Source organism: Daucus carota, chromosome 3 (assembly GCF_001625215.2).
Source record: "Daucus carota subsp. sativus chromosome 3, DH1 v3.0, whole genome shotgun sequence".
Taxonomy (NCBI): Eukaryota; Viridiplantae; Streptophyta; class Magnoliopsida; order Apiales; family Apiaceae; genus Daucus; species Daucus carota.
In genome coordinates this window covers 5,231,701-5,246,882 of record NC_030383.2, presented here as the reverse complement: position 1 = coordinate 5,246,882, position 15,182 = coordinate 5,231,701, and the positions used below count along the sequence as shown (strand labels likewise).

Genomic DNA, 15,182 nt, shown 5'->3' with positions numbered 1-15,182 from the left:
CTGTCACATAAAAAAAGTGGGGGCTGAGTAGCCAATCTCAGTGCATTGTGAAGTTTGTGAATCTGCAGACCTTAATGCAATTTTATTTTTATTTTTTTGATGAATTATAAGCCTTATTCCAACCACATAGCCAATTGAATTATAAGCCTTATTCTGACTACTTGGTATACTAATAAAAATCGCACACAAACTGTGAAAAAATGGAAATTTCCCACAGACGGAACTTACTCAGACAGGCCAGAGTATGTGATCATTTTGTGTCCTGTATAGCAGCAAGTCAGTCTCCATCTCACTTGTGTGCTGGAAGCAAGGAAAGGTCCTCTGTGGAACGAGTTGATAGCCTTCTTTTGGCGCAAATTGTATCAGGTTTTGAGATGAATCATGTATCCTTACACTTGGAGGACCCAAAAGTCCAAAAGCCATGCTATATGTGATTCTTATAAACAAAGGGAGGCTAGTTCTTGCTATTTGCACTACCATGCCAACGACAAGGGCAATTGTGTTAACTCCTTAGGAATAATTCTTTCTGAATATTCCATGCATAGATATCACCATCATGTCGAGGTAAGTTTGCTCAGAAGATCTGCATCACTGCATATCTGTTCATTGTCTTTTAGCACCCTCGGTCATAACTTTTCTAGTTTTATAACTGTTGAATCAACAATCTTCGGACAGAACATCTTCATGACTAGACTCCAATATTAATGCTTTCTGTATGTTTTTTCTCTGTCCCAATATAACAAGATCTATAATACATTTCTCGTGTTATTAAATCCATCAGACAGAATAATTTGGCCGGGGTTTTCCAGTTGGTATGGAATAATGACAAAAGGGACAAAACAGTAATTCACTAATAGATGCCTTGTAGTGACTTCTACCTTGGTTAATCCTCTAAATTGTCATATTCAATTCTCAATGCTATATATATTACAAGTCAAGAGTGCTAGAAACCTTACACACGCATCATCTAATAATTGCAGCAATTATTTGCTTTTTCATCCGAAAAAAATTAATATGGCTGCTTTGCCCAGGTCTGAAGTATCCTTCAGAAGATCAGGATCATCAGGTCTAGTATGGGAAGACCAGAAATTTTTATCAGGGGAGCTCAAGCCCATAAAGACCAAACAAGATGATGATGTGAACCATAAACACAAACGATCAGAACATGATCATGAGTCAAAAAATCAGCGGAAATCGTATCGGACGGTTGATGTTGCATCCACAATTGATCCTCCATCTCCTAAAGTATCTGGTTGCGGGTGTTTTGGGAAGCCTGCCAAGAAGCCAAATAACAGAAAACCTCCTGCAGGCCATCGAAGGTCCTAGTTTATCTCTGTCTTTGAATTTTTCTGTATTTTTTGTATCATAACAAAGTATATAATGTTTCTGTATTCTGCATCATGCATGATGAGTTCTTTCTTTTCAGAATTTATGTAAACCAAACTCGTATATCTTCTTAAGAGTTAGTTGTAAAACACATCCGGTTGATTTGGTCCAACTGCACTTTATTAACTAAATTTTAGATAATTGCACAAAGCACCACATATTTTAGCATCACATGTTGAATTTTATTGCCCATTTTTATCTATTTTGACATATCATTATGTTGAATTACAAGGGTAAAATAGACTTAAGAACCTATAACATTTCATCTTAGTTAATTCTTAAATCTATTTCGCCCTGTTAAATTCCAAATTGATTGGTCAAAATAAACAAAAATCGGTCAAAAGGTTCAAGGTGCGTTGCCAAAACATGTAGAGGAATGCATTCTGCAAATATTTAAAGTTTAGGTAATAAAATGTAATTTGCTGGAACTAGAGGATGCGTTTTGCAATTAACTCTTTTTTTAATTAACGCCCTCAAGAGAGTACTTAAACTTCTCTTCTATACAAGTCCAAGTCCTTAAGAGCACATATATCTTACAAATCAAATGACAGAACAGTCACTTTGTTAAGTTTTTCTGATTCATCCAGCACAATTCTTATTGGAATAGCTTAGTATATTTAAACTATAAGAAAAAACACTCTTCATCACATAGAAATATTTAGAAAATCACAAACACATGTTCCTTAAACGCGGATCACTCACTGCCATTGATTCATACAACTGCAAGCTTCGGCTGCACACTGCAACCGAGGGCAGAGCACATTCGGATGGCTTCTCCAGCAACAAAAACCACAGGTAAGTTGTCGCAGTTGCAAATTTCAATCATGAAGCCATCTGGATCGTGGAAGAATATTTGATCTACCTCAATTCCGCCTTCTTCTACTCTAGCCTTCACATACTCTATCTCCATCTCTTTCAGCTTCTTTTCTACCGCTGCCATGCTTTCACACTAACCATTTCATCAACAACAAATTGTCAGTTTATAAAGTTTTCAGATAATGTTCTGTCAACATTTTAGACAATATCGCTTAAACATATGAACTTAACTTAATTATAAGAATTCATAAAGAGAGCGTATTTACTTGAAAAGAAATGTGATTATCCTTGGGATTGATCTGCCTAGTAGTGCGCAAGCTTTCAGGGTCTTCAGATTGCAAAAGATGAATACCAATATTGTAATTGAATAACCTGCAATAATAGATGAACTGATTCTTATTTAATGTTCTTGAACAGTTTAACCAATTTACGGCCTTATAGCATATAAGGTTATCTTAATATACGTATAGTGTTCCTTCGAACACAGATTATTTTAGCCTGCAAACGTTGATCAAGTAGTACATTATCGTTAAAGTTTGCAGGCTAAAATAATAGGAACGACCCTCAAGTGTACGGGTACATTTTCATACGTACCAAGCACCCTCAAACTCAAATGATCCTGGCCTTCTGATAGGAATGAAGCCTAAAATGTTCTTGTAGAAATCAAGCGATTCTGTCAATGATCTACAAACTAAAGAGATATGGTTCAGAGACTTGAGTTGTAATTGATTTGCCATTAAGATCACACTTTGCTGAAGATTTCTAGCAAGCTAGCTCTTTGTTGATTTGAGAAAAATACAGGAGATTGAGAAATTAGGAGGGTGGTTAGTTGCTAATCTTTTGGTTTAGTCTTCTAACAGAAGCTTACGTGAATTTATACTGAAGCTTTTGTGATGGAATGCTGCAATTATTGATTTTTAATTAAGCTGGATTTAGATTAGTATTGATATTAAACCCCTGATACACGTAGACACCACGTTCACTGGTTGACATGAGGATCCTACTGGAATATTTTAGCAGTCGTGGATGAAAGTGTTCCATGTCAGCTCACAAAATGAAATGTGTACAGCTAGTTCATACAGTCAACAAAGCTTACATTCATTTCACCTAAGCTACAAGTTTATACAAACTTTTTCCAAAAATTGAGCAACGAAAACTTTAAATTCGATATACCGATGATTTTATTTTATTTTCGACATGTTAAGTTAATAGGGTCGCGCTCAAGAGAGAACCAGTCCTTAAAATAGAACCATAGAACTACTAAGGTTCTGCTGCGGAACCCTAAATTTTAAATAGATTTTTAGGATCTAAATCGAAATACATGTTTTTTTCATATTTTTTCATCGTTGTATGTGTTCAAAAATAATTTTAAAATCTAATACATAGATATTGACATTTTTTGCATGTGAAGTTCTGCTGCAGAACCCTAACTCATACTTAAGTTCTGCTGCAGAACTCTGCCTTATAAGGTAAGGGTTCTATAATTCTCTCTCTAATGGTTCTCTCTGGAACATGACCCTAAGTTAATATGTCTTACAAATGAGTATCTTTTTAGAATATTGATATTGATTAATTGTACAGGTGTATGTAACTCTTAAGAGAATGTCTATTCCGATACTCTCGCCTGGTCAAAAACCAAATGATATACTTCCAAATTAGATGAGCTAGCTGTGCGCATATAATTTAAGGTGTATTGACCGTCTAGTTTCGAAGTTAATTTTTCTTTTGTAAACGAAAATTTAATATTTTAATTTTTATTTGCAAACATAAAATTTTAAAAATAAATAATGTAGAAAAACGGTCGATTCCTATACTCTCATACAGTCGAAAACCAAAAGATTTAACAATTTCTGTGATGACAGGACTGGACGAATATGCCGAAAAATTTTGTACTTATTTCGTTAGTTGAATGTGGCACATTGTGACTGCTCAATAATTCAGCAGCTTAAATGTATAATCATAAGGCACATGCACACCGACCAAAACAAAAAAGGCTTTAAAATAATGACACATTTCACTGTATTTTAGGAACGAGTATGAAATATGACATTTTAGTCACTGTTTGTTGCTAGATCAATCACAGATTTCCTAGTAGGTCAAAAATCATAGTGCAAAATGCAATATTAAAGTAAAATGCAACTATCATAAAATGGTTACTGTCTAGTGTCTATCCATGTTAGTGAAATGGTGAACCATGGCTCTCTGAAACGCAAAAAGACTCATCACTCTGGTATAGTGCAAGCTTTCTTTGAGAATATTAAAGTACTATCAAATTAAACTAAGGAAATAAATAAAAACTCAGAAGTAAGAAACATGAAGCCGCTTATCTTGAATATTAGTACTAGTTATGAAATCATAGCAAGGATTGACGGATCATTCATGCTGAATATACTCAGAAAATCCTGTTCTGAGAAGCAACTGTTTAGAGGTTAGCACGGGAAAAGGCTCCGTTACAATCTTTATAATTTCCGGCATCCTCAAAATACTCAACTCTTAACATCGCCCTCTGGAGTAAACAAAAATCACCAATATCTAATCATACTTCTCCTTCCTGTTTAGATCACACACTGTTTGTCATGTTCATGTCCAAGTGTATCATGTGCCGTCTCCGCAGTTACTGCCTTAAACCTAACTATTGCTGACATCACTGGCTCCCACACTATCTTCATACTACATTCTACGCCCCAATATTATATATAGACATCACCAAAGTCTCTAAAACTTAACTAAATCCCAACACAACTCACTCAGATATTTCTATCACCGAATTATTTAGAAATGATTTAATCAGGTAACTTAAGGTAACTACCAACTTAAGGTAACTGGAACTTAAGGTAACTACCAACTGCCTTGTGACTTGCAGTGAAGCAAAACAGAAATTCACAATTTGCAAATAATAGTCAACAATAATTGAGCTTACAATAACAATCCTTCAATTTACCGCATCCCATAAATAGAATATAATCAGAAGAAGCAGAGATGATTCATTCGGCCGACCAGGGTGAAGTAATGAGTATGCTATAACCAGCAAACAGCCGAAATTGTACTCATATGCATATATGGCGCATGCAAGCATACACACGATAACAGAAGATAATTATGAAGAAAGTGCAAACACATATATAGCATCCAAATTCAGACTAGAAATGCGTATGAAATACAAAATATCCAAACTAACGAAAAACGAGATCTACTTTATACCTGAACTGCCGAATGCAGACGTACACAAGGATAATCTTAAAGAAATTGCAAATTCGCAACACAAACACACACACACACGCTCTTGCATGACAAGCATTCTCCAAAGATGCAAAGGGAAAAAATTTCGCAGATAATAGAGTAGTCATTTTTAACAAAGACAATCGCCATCCCCAATAAGCATACATTCCATAATATTATTTAGACAGCAATAAACCAAAAAATTTTGCACCCAAACACGACTTATAAACCACAGTTTTCATAAATAATTCCATCAATGCCATCTGCAAGTTAGCAAATTGACCTCCATATAAAACCAAATATCAAAATTAAACCTTTAACCACAGATACAAACACATTCACATTACCACATCTAACAACACAAATTCTTCAGAAAAACAATATGCATTACTAATAACAACCCTCGATCTCACTATATTATTATAATGCAAATACACTATTTGCACATAAAATTCATACATAAAAGTGAGATGTCGATTCATAGTTTCCATTATAATTCCGTGACAGACGAGTCAACAAATTCGGTAACAGACGAAACAAAATAACCAAAACCTTTGATTAAACCTCCCTAAACCAACAATAAATTAAGACTCAATCCATAGTCCTATTCATCAAATCGGAACATAACGCTTAATCGCCTGCTTACCAATCCCAGCAGCACCAGCAGCCAATCCACCAATAGCACCTGCAAGCACAGCCGATTTTGCTCCTTTCGTAGCCCGATAAATCACTCCAGTCCCTAACCCAGCCACCACACTATTCATCAAATCATCTGTCCCTCTGTAATACAAAACAGTACTCTCCAGCCCCGAAAAAATCAACCCCAAAACCCCAAGAGTATTCCCAAATTTCCGGCCCGTATGCCCACCCGAATTCAAAACCCGATTAATCCGCAGCTTCAAAGACTCCCCTTTCTCAGCAGAATTGATCCCTTCAACAGACCCTTTCAACCCACCAAGAATAGCTCCGGATAAGTAACCCGACCCGGTGTAATACTGGAGATTCTCGCTCCAAGAACGGCGTTGAACGGCGGCTTCTTCGTGAAAAAGATACTCAGGCGAAGTGGGTAGCTCGTAAAGCTTGTGAATTGGGGTGTTGAGGCTCTGGTAGGGGTGATAGTGACGTGTTGAGGGCTTGTTTTCGTTGGGATTTGCCATTGAATTCTAAGAGGGTTTTGAGATCGGAGAAGATGGGGTGGTTTGGTTTGTGATCGTAGAGATTGGTCTTGATTCGATTGACGGAGGAATCTAGAGAGAGGGAGAATTGAAGGGAAGGTTCTTCAAACAGGGGTTTTAGTTAGGGTTTAAGGAAGACCATGACGAAGCCCGTAGTAATATTTTAGGTAATTAGGTAGTAATTGTTGTTGTATCATGTGGACTGTGGAGTATGTAAATAACGAGTCTCCTTATATGTCCCCTCTCTGTCACTTTTTTAATCCCTCATGTGATTTTTCTCTTTCAAAAATTTATTTGTTTTAGTTAATACTAGCTTATAGCCCGTGCAAGGCACGGGAGCTTTTTAATTATTTATAAACTTTTTAAATATATTTTAAATGGTGTGAAAAAATTTAATTTATAAATAATAAATTAAAATTTTCAATAAAATAAAATTCAAAATTATGATTTGTTTGTAAGTTAGAACTTTGGTAAATACATCATCACAGCCGTTAATGGTTTCAAATAAATTATTTTAATCAAGCAATTCCTTTTCTCGTATGTATCATGCCAAAGTATTAAATTTTATCTATCAGATTTTAATATATTTTGAGTGGAATACGTTATGCCAACTCCTATTAGATTATATTAATAAATGTATTTTATATTAAAATTATTATAATGTGATTTAAATATTTTTCAAAAAATTTATATGGTTCTAAATTAAAATTGATAAACATAATTTGTTTTGAATTAAGAAAAGGAATCATAAATATGCAATAAGAAAGTAGAATCTATTTTGGATTAAGAAAAAGTTTTTGTATTTATTCCTCACATAAATTCGGCTTATTAATTTTAAAATATATTATTAAAAAATTGTGACGGTGAGATTTATATGATTCTACGAATAAAACTGGTAGGAAATATTTATTTAGGATTAGAAAAAATCATATACATGTGAAAGACAGAATTTGTTTTGAATTCAGAAAAGGAATTATAAACATGCAAGTAGATATCAGTTGCCTTCTAGAACAGAATTTAATTTTGTTCCAATATAACGGTGCTTATTTATTCAATATAAGATCCAACGGATGATAAGCTTTTGAACCAGAGGACCATGCGACCAAATTATCTCCCTTACGCTTATTATATATAAGTATATAATATATTTAAAATATTGTTTCAGAATACAGATAAACTACTTACAGGACGTGTATCAGTCCAACTCTGGCATATCAAGAGGTTTTAATTTTGCAACAAGCTCCATCCTGATTATCAAGAACCCTAATACTCCACAGGTATGACTACTGTTCCTCAAGCATCACGTCACTTGGATTTCGATGATTATTCTTTGGAAGATATTGAAATACCCATTACTCCAAAGAAGACTAATGGAATCGATGAAAATATGGTACCAAAAGTGGGGTTAGAGTTCGAAACAGAAGAAGATGCTTACATGTTTTACAAAGCATATGCTGAAAAGGCTGGATTTGGTATACGGAGGAGTAAAATGCATAAAGGCAATTGTGGAGAAATTTTAGACAGAGTATTTGTATGTGCTTGTGAGGGAAAGCGTGCGAGTGATAAACGAGATGATGATGTAAAACAACATCGTCCAGAAACTAGATTTGGTTGCAAGGCAAAATTGGGTGTCTCTTCTCGATCAAATGAGAAATACAGAATTTATAAATTCATATCTGAGCATTCTCACGATCTTGTAAGCCCATCTAAAAGTCACTTTTTGAGGTCGCACAGAAGTTTAAATGATATCCAAAGGTTTCAGATTGATATGGCACAGAGTTCTGCAAGGAAGCAATTTACTGGAACTCAATTTAAACTCTCCATATTTTGGTTCTGCAACTGAGGTTTGTACATTTAAACTAGTAAGTCAAAAAAAGTAGCCAAAAGAAGTATCTTTCTAATTATTGTTATTCAGCCTCAGCTAGTAAGCCTATTTGATTTTCAATATTGACTTGAGTTTGATTGATTTCAAGTTAAAATCTTAAATTTATGTGATATATATTTTTTGATCTTTAATGCAAGAAGTGATCACTGCAAGTTTGTGTAAGAATTATGTGTGCAGTGTGCTTCAGGTGCCCCTGCCTTGAGCCCCTGCCAATTTTGTAAATCCAAACATTTTATACTATTTGCTATCTAAGCAAGATTCTCTTGAAGTTGTTTTTATATTGTGGTGGTCTATTTTCTAAAGTCTGTGGGTGTAGTGCTCTAGTAGTTTGCGAGTTAGTTGGTATGCATTGTACAGTAAGACATGGAAACATAGCAAAGCTCTGTTCATTTGTCTCTGAGATTTGTATATTTATATACAACTAGACTATATGTTCTTGATGAAATTTTAACTAATTTTGTCACTAAAATGCAGGCACCGATGTTAAACTCAAGTATTCAATCTTCTAGTTCTGTGCCGTCATCCTATAATACTTTTCCTGGCCAATATACTTTTCAACCGGCATTTCTCAATACAACGCAAAATATATTTGCTATCGGAGACAATTCTTGTAACGTCACAAGTACTATACAAAGTGTCACAGCTCCTGTTGCGGTAATAGCTCAAACTTCACTGGAGACTTCTGTGGAATTGCCTGCCAATGATAATCTAGGAAATGCAGGGGTTACTACAGTGGTAAATAGCCAGAATCAGCAACAAGGACATGGAAGAGTTCAAGCAAAACCCAGGGGTACAAGACATTGGTTTTGGTGGATGGTAGAATCTGATAAAAGTTACTTTGTGTAGTGAACTGTGAGATAAGATCTTGTTTGTAGTTGCAGGCTAAACCTGTTATTTCTCAATTTAGACTTCAATTTATTAAATTCTTAGTCATGATTTTTTTGTTGCATAAAATATTAACAGCATGATGTATAGTTTGGTTTATCAAAAAAAGTACTCAGTGAATTTTCTTCATATACCAATATATTTGCTTTACAGAAAAAAATTCATTATATTGAATTTAATTTTAGTAGATTAAATATTATATAAAAAAACATCTCAATATTTTAATATAATTTTAGTCATAAATAATACATTTTTTCTTTTAAATTTAATAATATTAAAGTTCTCAAATATTTAATTAATCATTCAATAAAGAAAATATAAAAATTAAATTACTATATAATATTATATTTATATCATGTAAAAAATATTTTTAGTTGATTATGTACTATATGAAAAGGACCTTTTAATTATTAATATATACGTAAATAAAGTATTTTTTGCCTTTAAATTTAATGATATCAAAGTTTTCAAAAAAAAAAATATAATATAGAAATTGTAAAAATAAAATTATTATATAATATTATATTTATATCATGTAAGAAGTATTTTTAGTTGATTATGTCCTACATGAAAAAGATATTTAAATAATTAAGATTATACGTATACAAATTTGAAAAGTTAAATAGCTCAGATGTAAAACTGTCCTGGAAAGTATAAATAAAAATTGTAGATCACGTGCTAGGTAAAGAATTGACCAATAAAAATGAAGGGACATGTAAGGAGACACAAAGAGGGGACATACGATCCGGACTCGTAAATAACAGCATCCAAAGATACTAATAAGATGGATATGCAATACTAGAGCTCAAGAATTTTTTGTGGTTTTTTTTCTTTTGTTTGACAATTTCTTTGTGGTTTTTAAAATATTGAAAGCCATTTTTTTCTCGTCTAAAGTCGTGTATATTTTTTATTTTGTTTTTTATAATAATATATTTATTTTCTTTTATTTGGATGTGAATTCTTGACCTAATACATTTCAAATAAAACTAAAATTTGTGAATCTAAAGAAATATTGTTGGAGTTCTCTCTTAATAATATATTATTTCCTCTCTTACAAAACTTCAAAAATATATATTTCTTAAAATTATAATATAAAATTTTCAATTATTTCTTCATACTAAGAAATTTAAATTTATAATAAATCATGTTAGACTTGTTGACCTATAACAAATTCGTGACTTGTGATAATATTTTTAGTATCTGTAACCATACTACTCCAGAGTCCAGACTCGATGTAGTCCAGAAAATCATGATTTTCCGTTTTCTAGTTTTATATTTGAAATTTTTTTAATTTGACATGTCTTCGGCTTTTTCTATATTATTAGAAAAAACATTCTGGAAAACCGTTGAAGTAGGCCGGGGCTCAGCTCTAATCGAGGCCTACTGACTTGTTGCATAGGTATATTTTGTCGCTGAACCAAATATGGCTTTTGGATTGGGCCGATTGGCCAGATGGCCCAACTATAAATGACCTCTCGTTTCCTACATTTAGGGTCTTGCCTAAGTGACAAATCTTTTTTTAAGCGAGTCCGAAGGCCCGTATGTTAATTGTTACTCCCTCTGTCCCATTTAATTGTATACGTTTCTTTTCAACTGTTCGACACGCATTTCAATGCTCTTATAAAATATAGTTCCGTAACTTATTTTTGAGATTTTCTTTTTCTGAATAAAAATACAACATCCAAACTTTAATTCAGAAAAAGAAAATTTTAAAAATAAATTACACAACTATACTTTACAGGAGCATTAAAGTCCGTGCCGCGTCCCCGTCCCCCAATGTATACTACTCAGGGGGACGGGAGGGAGTATTGCATTATGCGTGAGTTTGTCAACTACGTTTGCTTGTCTAGTGCTCGCAGCTCATCTAATAGAAAAAGCACGGACAATGCAGATTACAAGTCTTGATCTGTGAGTAGACACTCTAGCAACTCCATCTCTTCTTGTCTTGTAAGCATTGCCTTTTGCTGTATAGTGAACAAAAAGACAGGAGATTAAGACAACAATCACCATAAACAAATGCTATTAGTTAGCATGACAATGCATTACATCTGTTTTGTTCATTCTTTGTAGGTCTCACTTTGCCAACAAGTAAAACCCCAAAAGGACTCATTTACATCCATTTTACCTTTTCGGATTGCATATTCCATGGTGAGGACCAAAAATTTATCGCAGCAGATTTTAACTTATAAGTTGGGGGAAAAACCTTATTCAGGAGCCTCTTGGATAAGTTTAGAAAAATATGTTTTTCTTACTTAGTTAAGGTAAAGAAATGGATTGAGAAGTAAATTAAATGTGTGTTTTTGCTCCAATAAAAAGTAGAAGTTCTGAAACAAAAATTAGCATTCTCACATTTTTATATAAGTGTTTCTAACTTTTCACAATCAAGAAAAATAGAAATTAGTTTTTTGACAAAAAAAATCATAAGCATCGGTTGCTGAATAGGCACTCTAGACTGATTCACTATTTATACCTAAATTTAGGTATTTTGATCGTATAACAAAAATTAATTTTTTTTTATTTTTTTCTGAATAAAAATATAACATAAATATTTTATTAAAAAAATTCTAAATTTTGTAATATGATCGAACTTCTTAAAAATGCACGCAAAAAAATAAAACGATTTAGGTAAAAGACGAGAAGTTGTATTAAGATGTGTGTCTGGATGGGAATTCCCAGAAAAGACCACAAGCATTGTCATGTCTCGATACAAGGAAAAACATCTTTCAACATCTTCCCGCTCAGAGGAAAAAGACCAGCACTTTGAGATCAGGTTCCGTTTTGAATACTGATAGTTTCAATTTTTTATCTTTTTGAGCAGAACATTCTGTTAATCGGTGCTTTGATTCCACATTCCATTTTTTATAAATTCTACGGAGACTTTATAGAGAAACACATTCCAGGTCAGTTACCTCCTTTTACTTTTGTACTACAACAGAAGCACTGGCTATTTTGCTGCAACATCACATTTAAAAAGCCTGTTGTGACAAAAAAAAATAAAATTTGTTGGACTATCTTAAATGATTCCATCAAAAGAAGATTCATCGTTTTCGATTCGATGAATTATATGCTTGTTTCGTTTCGTACGAATGTAAAGATATGTAGACACTAGACATCGGACGTCAAAATTTTCATGTCAAATCTTCTAAACTTTTACATATTACTCCCTCTATCCCCTCATTTCATTACGCTATTTTTTGACACGTTTTTCCACACTTATTTAAAGTATAGTTCCGTAATATATTTTTTAGATTTTTTTTCTCTGAATAAAAGTTTGATGTTTAAACTTTTATTCAAGAAAAGAAATTTTTTAAAAAAAGTTATAAAACTATACTTTATACGAGTCTCAAAATGCGTGCAAACAGTGTACGTAAACAACTCACGGAGACAGAGGGAGTAGTAAATGTGCATGATTGTAGAAATTTAGTATTCCCTCTCTTTGGATTTAATGGACGTTTTAGAAAACTTAACTTGTTATTTAATAATAGTCGCCCTCATTTTTCAAAGCCAAACACTACTCCTATTTCCTGTATTGACCCTATTCAATACTTCAATTTCACACCAATTCAAGCAAGTATGTAAAGACTATGGGGCCGTTTGGGCGAACTTAAAAGAAGTGACTTCTAGCTTAAATTAGAGAAGTGGAGCAGAAGTGAGAAATAAATAAGTGAATAAAGTGTTTGGAAAAGAAGCAGAAGCTGTGAGAGAGAAGTTAGGATTCTCAGCTTCTTAAAAGTGCTTCTGATTCTTTACACAAACGGGTCAAGAAAAGCAGAAACCAAAAGCAGCTTCTGCTTCTGGTAAACAAACAGGGCCTATATTCAATTACACTGGGGTATAAAAGAGATTTTATTGAGCATTAATGATAGTCCACCTGAAAAGTTGTTTTTTCTTAAAAATCATGTAGAAACTTTAAACGACTGTTAATTCATAACAGAGGGAGTATAGGAATTAATCATTTAATATGCCGATTCAAGATTTATCAGATTTTTATAAAAAAAAATCACAAATTTTCAGTTAAATAAAGTGTAATTGATAAATCAGAGAAAAAAAAAATTCTTTCAAAAAATTAATCGATTTTTTTTTTATAAACTGAAAATCTTAGAACAAAGAATAAAACACATACTCCCTCCGTTTTAAAATATAGGTCGCTTCACTTTTTTGCACGTATTTTTAAGTCGTTTGAACGCATGCGTAAAATCATTATTTTTGAATTTTTTTTTTGAATAATAATATCAATCATATATATTTATTCAGAAAAAGAAAATTTCAAAAATAATAAATTTCAACTTGCGGTCAAAGGACTTGGAAACGCGTGCAAAAAAGTCAAACGACTTATATTTCAAAACAGAGGGTAACTAGTTTTGACAAAAATATCATTCTTTTTACATCAGTCTCTCTTAATTATTAGGAAGTAATACGTTTCCAAAAAGAGCACTAGCCGTTGAAACGAATGGTCTCCAAAATTTTGCATAATGATTACATGCTCATCTTAATCAACTCTTTCATGAAATGAAGCACTAAAGAGAAAAAGGGGAAGAGAAGAGTGCTTATAGAGACCATGATCACTCAATTCAAATGAACTACTAGTAGTTGTCTATGTAAAGCAAATGAATAATTGGCAGACATGGTAGAGGAAATTGGTGGGGAGAAAAAGTAGGAAATCAAAATGATTTCACCAGGCATGAGGCAACTACTGTAGATATGCACATTTTCTTCTATCTCTCCTTTCTGTTTTGGCTTGTATACAATTTAGTAACAGTGTCGAATTATGATGTCAATCACTAAATTTAGATACTACCAAATTATTATACGGTTTTCCTAGTGTGTCCATTTGCACATTTATCCGCAGAATTTTATAAGTTTAAGAGATTTTAATTTGCTTTAATAATGGTGGACGGTGGACCTCTCTGCACATACAACAATCACACCAATCAAAATCTCCTAAATATATAAAATTTCGCGTTTAACGTGTGTTCATAGGCACACACTTGACAAACCCATTATTATATAACCCATATTATATAACGTTCAAAATTGTACAGGCTCGTGATTATGGATATGGAATTTGAATTTGTAAACTTGAATGTGTATTTTGTTGATGAACATATTTTGTCTTTTCTTTTAGAGTCTGTAAGTCTCTATTTTATTTACTCGAAACCAATGATTCAAATTTTATTAAAAAATCAAGATTTAATTCATACTATAAAGTATGAGTGTAAGTATTTTTAAAATCATAGCTGATGGGTGAATGGGATTTTTTGTTTTGTCTTACAAAGTTAACAAAATATCGTATAATACGCCGAAAATCAACAGACGGTTCTCTGTTCAACGCTGGATTATTAGGAAAAGCTGGTCATATTATAAAATTGTAAATCCAAATAAATAAAAGTTGAAGTATTGGAACTATCGCTGCCTTCGCAAAAGGACATAAATTGGATGGCTGAATATTAATTTAATCGAATCCAAGGAAACTATTATAAAAGCTTACAACCCCATCGTCTAGACTGTATCTGTATGTTTAAATTGACCGAGCATGGTAAGACAGTGACTCGGTAAAGTTTGTAAAAGGATTCTTGTTCGGTATGATGGCACAGACCATCCGGCAATGAAAATATACTGTTTTATTGGAGTAGAGTATGAATTAGAGTACTGTTACAAGAATATTACTACTCACATAGGATAAAAGAATGAAGAGCTGAGGAAAAAAGATTCCGTGTTTCTGAGTTTTTAATCGTAAAAAATAAGAAAATAGAACAGGACGTGAAATGAATGAATTTGTGTGACAACTTCTTCCGTGTCATCCCATTTTTAGAAGA

General features: G+C 32.9%; 3 protein-coding genes across 3 annotated transcripts; 1 reads left to right on the top strand and 2 right to left on the bottom strand.

Moving 5' to 3' along the window:
• The first annotated feature begins 1,014 nt into the window (after window positions 1–1,014).
• Window positions 1,015–1,326, top strand: LOC108212107 (MAPK kinase substrate protein At1g80180). Its single transcript, XM_017383839.1, has one exon. The coding sequence runs from the start codon at window positions 1,015–1,017 to the stop codon at window positions 1,324–1,326; it is 312 nt and encodes a 103-aa protein (XP_017239328.1).
• A 542-nt stretch (window positions 1,327–1,868) lies between these two features.
• LOC108211007 (glyoxylase I 4) lies at window positions 1,869–3,068 on the bottom strand. The gene is made up of 3 exons (XM_017382485.2): window positions 2,797–3,068; window positions 2,469–2,574; window positions 1,869–2,335 (listed from the first exon to the last, which is right to left on the bottom strand). The coding sequence occupies exons 1-3, from the start codon at window positions 2,937–2,939 to the stop codon at window positions 2,099–2,101; spliced, it is 486 nt and encodes a 161-aa protein (XP_017237974.1). The 5' UTR covers window positions 2,940–3,068; the 3' UTR covers window positions 1,869–2,098.
• Window positions 3,069–5,808: 2,740 nt separating this feature from the next.
• Window positions 5,809–6,800, bottom strand: LOC108211006 (mitochondrial import inner membrane translocase subunit TIM23-2). Its single transcript, XM_017382484.2, has one exon. It carries the CDS (start codon window positions 6,576–6,578, stop codon window positions 6,033–6,035), a length of 546 nt encoding a protein of 181 aa, XP_017237973.1. The 5' UTR covers window positions 6,579–6,800; the 3' UTR covers window positions 5,809–6,032.
• Window positions 6,801–15,182: the final 8,382 nt, after the last annotated feature.

Coding starts and splice junctions, on each gene's coding strand:
- LOC108212107 (XM_017383839.1), top strand. CDS start 1,015: ATGGCTGCTTTGCCCAGGTCTGAAGTATCCTTCAGAAGATCAGGATCA.
- LOC108211006 (XM_017382484.2), bottom strand. CDS start 6,578: ATGGCAAATCCCAACGAAAACAAGCCCTCAACACGTCACTATCACCCC.
- LOC108211007 (XM_017382485.2), bottom strand. CDS start 2,939: ATGGCAAATCAATTACAACTCAAGTCTCTGAACCATATCTCTTTAGTT. Junction 2,575..2,796: donor TTTGAGTTTGAGGGTGCTTG/GTACGTATGAAA, acceptor CTATTATTGCAG/GTTATTCAATTACAATATTG. Junction 2,336..2,468: donor ATAATCACATTTCTTTTCAA/GTAAATACGCTC, acceptor TGAAATGGTTAG/TGTGAAAGCATGGCAGCGGT.